Source organism: Chlamydotis macqueenii, chromosome 7 (genome assembly GCF_036417535.1).
Source record: "Chlamydotis macqueenii isolate bChlMac1 chromosome 7, bChlMac1.mat, whole genome shotgun sequence".
NCBI classification, from domain to species: Eukaryota; Metazoa; Chordata; class Aves; order Otidiformes; family Otididae; genus Chlamydotis; species Chlamydotis macqueenii.
In genome coordinates, this window is record NC_141562.1 from 1,988,371 (window position 1) to 1,998,306 (window position 9,936).

The following is a 9,936-nucleotide window of genomic DNA, read 5'->3' on the forward strand; positions in this document are numbered from 1 at the left end:
CAAAGCATTTGTGTACACTGAAATAGGGAGGGAGTTCTACATTCCCATAAGTGCTAGGCAGAATCAGCATTTGTGTCACAACCTCTTCAAGAATTAAGGAGGATAGGGGGTCTGGGAAGGAAGAGGTTCAACTCACAAGTCACCACTATGTAAGTTGTCTGATAACCTTGCAAGTCTCCTCCAGCAGAGAGGAAAATGATCAGAACTGATGCTTCAAATGCAAACAAACAAGCAGAAATATACTTGATCTGGCAAGGAAGGTTTATATGGTCAGCTAATCAATAAATCAAACCAGTAGCAAAGCACAAAAATAGATTTGATTATCACTTCATGGTTCACCACAAGGTAACAAACTAATTTTCAGGCAGAATGGTAGCATGAATTTCAAATGCTATTGCTATATTATAAATTCCATTGGTTTTAAGCACATATTAATTGGTGATAGGAAAAGTGACATCCTCAAAACAATGTAAAACTAATTTGTATCAATGAAGCTTAGCCATCGATGTAAGCTAAGTTCCTACCTGATGTTAAACCAGGGATGATTCAAAGCCAGAACTGATTTGGGATAATTTGGAAGGGGAGTTAACTGACGAGTTCAAGCTTACAAAGTGACTTGAAGATCTGATGTATTTTTTTTAATGTCCTCAATACACTACATAATATACATTATCTTGCTGAAAACATATTTACGTAAGAAAAGGTTTGTGAGTTTGCTGACCCAGAGACTGCAGAGAGCGCTGCACAGAAGCTTATTCTGCTTATGTGGGTCTTCAGGCTGTCACAGCTTTCTGTAGCACTGCAATATTTAGCAGACCAGAGGAAGAGGAATGTTTCTGTAGCAGTGCCTGGGCGCTTAAGAAAGTGCCCTTGCCACATACCCAGGCCTGGAACACAAAAAGCTTTTCTTATGAGAACATGCACATGAGAACTGCAACCAAACTGAGGAAGCTGATTATGTCACACTTGCAAGCAAAGGGGACTCAACCATACTGTACAGCTGGATGCCATTACTGAACTTGCCTCTGGCATTAACACAAACAAGGAACAAACTCGATCCATCTTAACCACTCCAGTGGAGTCATTTGGTAGCACCATGCTAGGCACAGCGGCTCTGCAGTACACAGTCCTTACGGTGCTGATGTTGGCTGTGCCGATCTTGGAGGAACTGAGCTATCAGAATGAATCCATTTACCATTCTGTTGACTTTTTTCTTTGATGCATAATTTTCTTCATTTTTTTTTTTCAACGTGCGTCAATCATAGGAAGCTGCATATGCGCAATGGTTATGAAGGCTGAAACTCAGAAAAGTGAATGTAAATGGTGTTCCCCTTTCAGCAGTCCTTCTTCTGCCGCAGCTGAGCATCCAAATTTTGCAGGTGTTTCAGAAAGCCACGATTGGGTGAAATCCATCGATGTTCCTTCACTGTTTTGATAGCTTCAACCAACGGGAGGTGGTGATTTATCATGAGATATGCTAGGACTAGGGAAGCTGATCTGCTTACTCCAACTGCACAATGTACCAAAATTTTAGCTGGTTAAAAAAAAAAGAAATTATAACCATAGAAGAGAAGCAGTACAGTGGATGAAGTTCAACGTAAAGGGAAAGTAAACCTCTTCGGCCTTCTCCAGCTTGGGCAGAGTAACACCACAAACATGCTGTATTTCTGATAGATCACATGAATTGCTAACAATTAAGTCTAATTTGCATTTGTTACACTCATTTCTGTGAGAAGTGCCAAGAAGTCACAATCTGATTTAAGAATCACTGGTAATTCAAAGAAAACTCTGCTGAGGCAATGAAGTGATTCTGTTGTGAGCAAGAGGAAAAATCAGACCCACTGATTTTCTTAGGTGAAAAATGCTAAAATCTGGCCTGAAAGGATAGCTCTAACACATTAGCCACTGAGAAAAATGACTGGCTTAGTACCATTGCATAATAAGGCAATTTGCTGCGACTGTAATTCTCTTTTGAAGGCAGCCCTTGTGACAGACTGAGACAGCTCCATTAATGCCAGTTTACTCATGCTAAGGAATGGTCTTTCATGTAATACAGGTTAATTAGTATTTTATGGCACCAGTGCCAAGAAGCTCAGTCTCTTGTGCAACGCACTACGAATCTTGGGTAAAGGTAAATCTTCCCCTCAGGGGCACAGCCCTGCAGGCCCTGTTCACACAGGAAGCTCATCTGCCGTACATGAGCCTCTTCATGCAGTTGATGGCTGTAGAAACTGGGACTTCTGTCTCTTTATTCATTTGTTCTTTTGACCATAAGAAGGTCTCAAAAGAGGGTGCCCATTTTAAATGTATGTTTTTGCTTCGCCCTTTTTGAACCAGCCTTTCCTTGCAGATATCTTCCTCTCTGCCCTGCATTCATCCTTTTGCTCACTTCAACTTTTGGGACCTAATCAGAGCTACACCCATGTATTCAGCACTCCCTCCTCCTGCCACCCGCCCCGCGGGTAGACCAGCAGCTGGCAGGAGACCACGTAGTGACTTGTCCACCACTGAGCTCGTGGAGCTGACCTGTTACCAGAGGCTGACAACTCGCCTAAAAATATGACCAATGATAATTTCGTACCTCCTGGCGTGTTCAAGGCATTGTGGATATATTGTGCCGCAGAGAAAAAGAACTGGCTTATATCAAAGCTTGGGAGGTCATGGGCTGGTACACCATAGTAATCAATGGTTGCTCCATAAAAGTCCTGGCCTCCTTGGCTGTATGATGTGCCATGGGCAGCATTTAAAACATGGGTCACACCCATCTTCCACAAAACAAATCTGTTGTGAGCTGTTACTCTAAGGAAAAGACAAAGATAAACAAATCTGAGATGAGTGCAGAGATATTCATGGAACAGAAGCAGCTCTGCGATTGCATCTCCCAAGCCATTTGTGAGAGCACAAGCCCATGCATTGCTTCTACGTGCTAACCGAGCAGCAAGTACCAGCTTAGTCATAATTTTATCTTGGAAACTGTGCTGTCTGCAGTGGAAAGGACAGCAATTAGCAGAACTATGAGCTGTCTAAAGCCACACCTATGAGGCATACGCACAGACAGAAGGGAGGTGTGTCTGTGAAGCTGTACTTACAGATCACCTAAGAAGAGATTAGGCCATACTTCATCAACGTGGTTGCAAGAGGGCTGCCCGGTGTTCAGAAGCTGCTCGATTTCCTTCAGGGAGGGGACGTCCTCCGTGCATGGCCCAGCGCCTTCGGGTTCCCTGGAGCCTAGTGCCTCCGTCCCAGACATGCCGAGAGCCAGGGAGAGACCCCGCTCCCACCGGCCAGAGGCCCAGCGTGTCACGCTGGGGTGCTGCCAGACTGTGGGGCCGTCACGGGGGAGGCCAGGAGATGGGCCAGGGCAGGTGCTGGGCAGCAGCTCCCGCCACAGAGCCGTGCTGCTCCTGCGCTGCGGTGTCACCCAAGCCCCCTCGCCAGGGCTGTCCACTTGCCTGTGCACGGCCCTGGCAGGCACAGCCAGTTGAAAGAGATGCATGTACCAGACTGGGCATTACTGGGTCCTCACTGGTTCCAGTTCTCTCCCCAGTGATCATCCCCAGAGCCCCACTGCTCTGCCGCACAGCAGCCTTGGTGCCAGGGGCATCAGCAACGCACGGCGGCAGCCCCCTGCTCGCAGGACGCCCACCAAGACATGGCGGTGACTGTCCTCAGCCATGTCCTCAACACAGCAGTGGTGGTCAGCGAGATCAGACCGTTCATCACAAGTGATTAAAAGCTTGATAAAGGAAAACAGAAACCTGTCTAGTGAAGAAGAGTGGCAACTATCTCCCAGTAACAACTGCCTCCCAGTTACTTTGAGGTGCTTAAAAACACAGCTGTGAAAGGGTCAGAAATGCAACAAAGGGTCCTGCTGACATGGTCACCAGGAGGTTAAACACCAGCTGGATGATGATGTCTTGCCTATCACCAATAATCTAGAGAAATCTATTTCTTAAAGCTACTGTTTTTTCACCAAGTAACATTATCTGAGCTTAACTGTATGCTATACATTTAATCTTTTCTATTGCAATCACTGCTTTCAACAATGTGTTAATACAACACACCTGCCATGCATTGTGTGACACCTCCCTCTGTCCAAAAGAGAACAAAGAACATTGGTATAATGGTTGTCAGGTGAAACATGTAAACCAGTGAGTTTGTTCATATAGGAAGGTCTGGTGAGTCACAGGTTGAAGACTTATCCTGTTGGAGCTACAGGGCAAAACATATGAAATGCTGGTGCTCTTCCTTTGTAAGCCTGGCAGCTGGCATGGAGAGTCATGGTTTCTCTACCAAAGGAGTCCAGGAGAGAAGGTGACACAAGAGGAGAAGCTTGCTGCTGATATTATCCTGTACAAAAAAGGTGATTAATGTAAAGAACCCTTAGTCAGGTCTGAACCACCTTTATTCCACAGGCATTGGTTCACTATGATGGAGAGAGGGTTTGCTTTATTTTATTTTATCAAGAGACATATCACAGAGAGTCATTTGGAACCAGGTATTAAAGTCTAGACTAATTAACTATGCTTAAGAGTACTGAGGGTGAGAGATCACCCTAATAAAAGGCAATAGTTTCCAGCATCAGAGGGCAAAAGGTACATGCAAAGAAAAAAAAAGACTTTGTTTAGAGTTTCTCATGAAGCAGAAATTGTTAATAGTCTGTGGATTTAGAGAAGAAAGTGTTTAAGAGCCTCCTGTATACAAAGAGACTGTTAGTTCCCATTGTGATATATGTTCTGGCCTAAAAGATAAAATAAGAGAAACTGCAAGCAATAGCACTGCTGTGCTTATTTTGAGGGGGCACTGAGAGATGCAGCCAGGCTCCGCTGTGAGTGAGGCAACCAGCCGGTTAGATCCAGCGGAGAACTGCAAAAATGGTTAAAGTCATACTTCAAGCAGTACGTATATGTCCATAATACGTTGCCTTGTTTTTCTGTTTGTTCTTTTTTCCTTTGGTAAACTAGTCCTTTTTAAGATAACTGATTTGTGCTCGTAAATGAGGAAAATCAACTGACTAAGTAGGTGTAGTTGTTTAATTGAGTGTACCTTTCTCGGGTTTCTGGGTGGAGGCTCAAGCTGAGGCTGTACTAGCAGGTTTTTTTTAAAATGTAAGCGTAGCCTTTTTGTTGCCAATCAAGTTCTGTCAGAAAGATGACTCTTATGCTTAATTCTGGCCCTTTTCAGCTGTAAAACTTTTATTGGTCTCTGCCTCAAATGCACCAACTAGGAATTCAGAGTTCTGCAGCATGAAAGCTTTTGTACCGAAAAACATGAACTTCAGAAGAACACTCTCCAAGCCCTGTGTGCCTCCAACATTTGGATGGCATATGTCCACCTCCTTCAAAACTCTGGCTATCCACACCTAGCATCTTCTAAACTTTTAATAGTCTGTAAACATGACTTTGGTAAAGCTGTGTTACTGACTTTTTTTTTTTTTTTTTTTTTTTTTTTTTGCCAGAGCTGTCTTAGAAAGAGATGGGAGGCAGAAATCTGGCTTTCAGACCAGCTCTGTTGTGCATTAACCAACAGGACGTAACCTCACTAGAAAGAACAAGACCATCTCTTCCCACGTCATGTTCTCCTTTGCCTGCCATTCTGCCCACGGCACTGGGCTCAGATATCTCAGAGTATGCCTCTCCTTTTGTGTGTTTACACAGGATTTAGCCATCAATCTGGGACAGTCAGCCTCTCCTCTACTGAGATGTACCTTGATCTGAAACTCCCAGGAAGCTGGAGATCCTTCTCAGCAGAAGCGCTAACTCCCCTAAGTGAAGCTGACAGCTTTGTTCCATCATCTTGCTCCTGCAGTGCCTTATTTTGTCCTTGAGTTAACTTCCAGGGAAAGGCCATGATTCTCTGACTTTGTGAAGAACTGATGTATTTTATTTTGTATAAAAGTAGCTTAAATTCAGATGCTAAAAAACTATGGAAAGCATGAACTTAGCTTTGTCCTTAAATTTGGCAGGACATTTCCTTCCAGGTGTAACCTTTTGTCCAGATGGGTTTGGCTCTCCATAGCTTTCCTTCTTTCCTGGCCCTTTTAAAGCTACCAAGGATGGATGTAAAAAGCAATAAACTGATATATGATTACACTGAATAGAGGCAAAATCAACTTTCTGTGCAGTAGGGAATTTTTTGAGATTCCAAAGATTATTTTTTTTTGAGATTCCAAGAATTTGGACATTCTGACTGTTGGGCAGCTCTAAACCAAACATCTGTGTGCAATTATATATGATCTTAAAATAGCTGCTGTTTCAGTTGAAATTAATGCATTATTAATTTCTGAACAGCTAACAGAAGGCATCCCTTTAATAAGTGGACTATGCCTTTGTGATTACTTCGTAGGTAGTACTTGGTACCATAATCTAAATCAAACATTCCCTGGCTAATAATGTATTAGGCGGCAACAATGTAAACTACCATAGAGTGCTCTTGTAGCACACAAATGGCATTACCAGGAAAAGGTGCAGCAGTGGAAAACAGGACATTCCCGGAGGCTCTTCTACTGAAAATACTGGTGCCAGTGCTAACTGATGCTGTGTCTGTGACACCTTTCCATCTCTCTAGTGGAAACTGGGCCAAAATCAAACACCTTTCACATATCCTGAAAGAAGAAAGTTTTTATAGTGAAAACATTACAGCACGGAAGTTCAGCTGGCCATGATTCTATAGACACAGCCATCTCCAACTGCCAAAGATCTACTCATACCATTCTATGATTCTAAGATTCTACTAATTTCACTCATCAGCCTGTTTTCAGGATTTGATATTTAGGACGGTTAGCTATTGAAGAAGACCCGAAGTAATTGAGTTCTGGTCCATTTAGGTCAATACTGAGGCAGAGTTTTCTGGTGTTCTATAACATTAGTGTATTTTTAATATATGGAGAAATTTTGTCTGATTAGCACAGGAAGTTTACTCTTTTTTTTTAATCTTTCTTTTTTCCCCTCCTCTAATAAGATTTTCTGCCTTGAAAAATACTAATGTTTCACTAATTTGATTAGTTCTTAGGCATTCAGTCCCTTTTTCTTCCATTACAGGAGTAAGAAATTTGAAGATAAAATAGATGCTTGCAATTTCTCACATGATGGATCTAAGTATCCTTCAACTCAAGTACAGAGATTACAAACAAATTACAAGGCAGGACCTGATCTGTACAAAAATAAGTTTACCAAAAAAACCCACCCCAAAACCCAGAAAAAGAAAACATGATGACTGAGATCAATTAGCATCTTTCTAGTGGAAGACTCTGCCCTTGCCATGTTGTATTCTCTGCTGGAAGAGACTTTTTATACACAATTTATTCTCTGTTCAGCCTGGGCCTTTCTTTCTTGCATGCAGTCTTGAGATTTATTTGAGATAGATTATTTCAAATTATTAAATGCTAACAGTATTATTTAATGACATTGTTTTGTTTTTTTTTTTTTAAAAAAAAACATTACTTTAAGACATCTCATTTTCCTTTGCTATATAATATATTGTAACTGGAGCTACTTGGGAAATTTCAATAGACATTTTCTCTCTTTTTTTTTTTTTTTTTTTTTGATTAAGTGTCAGCCTGAACATGGAATCAATATAACTATATGAACTGAATAAATTGTTTTCAATCTAAAGATGCACCCAGTGTAATTACACATTTTAAAGACTTTTTTTTCCTTGGCAATCTGCAGTAGTTTTTAAAATATCTGTAGTATATAATTTGTCATAAATTCTCAGACTGACATGTGAGCATTGGCACTGCCTGTCACACTTACATCAATGCCTTCATGTCACAAGGCATGAAGTGACATAACTCAAAGTGACGGAATGAGGTTTATTGGAAATTTCTGTTAAATAAAGCACAAATTATTTAGATAATTCAACCTCTTAAAGAACATCAAATGTTAGTAAGGAGAAGCAGTTTTCAGCTTTGAAGTGCAGTGGCTAAGCAGATATTGCATGCCTACTTTCATTTAAGAGTTACAAGTTTTAAACTGTGCTCTTTACCACTTTTCTGTGGAAACTAATCTGGTCGTTTTTAAAATATTTGTTAGGTGATGAAACCAGACAGAGCAGAAAAATGCCATTAGCTGTGATAATTTCAGAAAGAAACCGACCGTCGAGGCTTTCTCCAGTGCTGAGGTTGCCAAATCACCGCTGTGAACCAGCCCAGCAGCCCCCAGAGCCAGGCACAGGGCTGTCTCCAGTGACACATGGCCAGGGTGTGCATGTCTGTCTGCTCCGCTTTTACTGCAGGTGCAACTCTTGGCCAGGGGTCCCTGCATGAAAATCTATTGCTGATATAACACACCTTAGGGCCTGTAAACTTCAGATATCCCTGAATTCACACATATATGTAATTATGGGTCATTTTCCAGCCTGGACTATTGAACTTGGGCAGTCATTTGTAGGGGGATTGCTGGTTTTGCTATAAACAGTGCAGGGAAACGGGATAAGGAAACTTCTGCTTTCATTTCTGCTTCCTTCCTGCAATCTGGTGAGCTGGTGGACTCTAGTACATCTTCATGTTAAAAAACTATGCAACAAAGCCACAGCACTCTGAACAAATCAGCACCTTCCTGGCATGTCCCACGAAAAGGCTAAGAATAAGATCCAGAAAGGTGAGTTAGCTTCAGCACTGTGCTTAAGACACTGACACAGTGACCTATTCTGTGATGAGACAGCTCTGTAGCCTGCTACAGTTACTTTTGCAGCCATTTTTAATTTCAGTTTTTACTTATTTTTACATTTTTAGTTTAAAACAGTTTCAGATACTAGCAAATGCAGCAATGTATTGTAAACGGTGCCAACTTGGCACCTGGAAGTGTGCAAAAAGTTGTGACTGACTGGCAGTCGGTGAAGAAAAATTAATGGAAGAAAAAGCAAAGAATGCACATCATAGAGAAGCACAAAATTGACTAAATTGCCTGCTTTCCTATAATTTTGTTTTCCTTGTCAGATAACTGCTAGTGATTTTGAATATGTGGACCTGGAGTAAGCAAAACTACCTCAACTTTCAAGCAGCTTTAATAACAGGTCCATTATTAACAGGAAGACAAGGTCCATTTGATTTGTTTTGCTTTGCTTTTTTCAGATTCATACGTATGTGTTCTATGGTTTTTCACTGATGAATTCAGACTTGTCAGTTTTTCATCTAGTGCATGTAAAGGGAAAGAAGGGGAACATTGTGAGGACTGAAATTGGACTCAATTCCTACATTGTTCACTTGTTCGGCTGCTAAACTGGCCGAGAAAGTGGAACATTCTCTTCAACTTCAGCAACTCATTTGGGAAACTACACATCATTCAGTGTAAAAATTAAAAGCAGGACAGAAAAGACTGCTTAGATAAGCATGTTTGAACCCATATCGCAGCACATGGCAATGAGCAGAAGTTCTTACAGCTTGTTTCTGTTCTGAATATCCAGTATTTGATCTATTAGAATGTATACAGCCCATTTCAATTGAGATTGTACAATCACGGACATTTGCATTAAATTGCTCGATGACTTGACAACTTGGGTAGCTTCGAAGCATTTCGAAATGCAACATTTCCTTGTTTCATTTTGAAATGTAAAATATCCTTGTTTCACTATAGCAGCACATAAACGTTGCAAAAGATCCTTTTTTTTCCTCTCTCTGTGAAGGAAGAATACAAGGCCAAATCCTCTGAAAAGGCTACTGCCATTAACTTAATGGAGCTGTACTGGCACTTGCTTCTTCCTTCAACTGAAGCTACAACTTAAGAGTTGTCTCAGACCTCGCTGTAATTACATCATCAACAAAGCAAACGCTGACTGTTCTTCAGACTGCATTGTGCTGCTGCAAAGAGCTGGCTGCTACCACAGTCTGTTGATACACAAAATAAATTTATTTCTGGAGTCATTTGTTTCTAATTGTCTGCCTCCTTCTGTTGCCTCCATTGATATTATTTGTAGGTTATGGAGCTCCTGAAATTA

The 9,936-nt window shown here is 41.5% G+C and overlaps 1 protein-coding gene and 1 long non-coding RNA gene across 2 annotated transcripts in view; both read right to left on the reverse strand.

Moving 5' to 3' along the window:
- The window catches only part of LOC147600029 (uncharacterized), a 686,528-nt gene that overhangs the window by 97,509 nt on the left and 579,083 nt on the right, over positions 1–9,936 (reverse strand). The window lies entirely within an intron of this gene.
- On the reverse strand, positions 624–3,303 carry DUSP13A (dual specificity phosphatase 13A). The gene is made up of 3 exons (XM_010123997.2): positions 3,090–3,303; positions 2,582–2,799; positions 624–1,534 (listed from the first exon to the last, which is right to left on the reverse strand). The coding sequence occupies exons 1-3, from the start codon at positions 3,248–3,250 to the stop codon at positions 1,335–1,337; spliced, it is 579 nt and encodes a 192-aa protein (XP_010122299.1). The 5' UTR covers positions 3,251–3,303; the 3' UTR covers positions 624–1,334.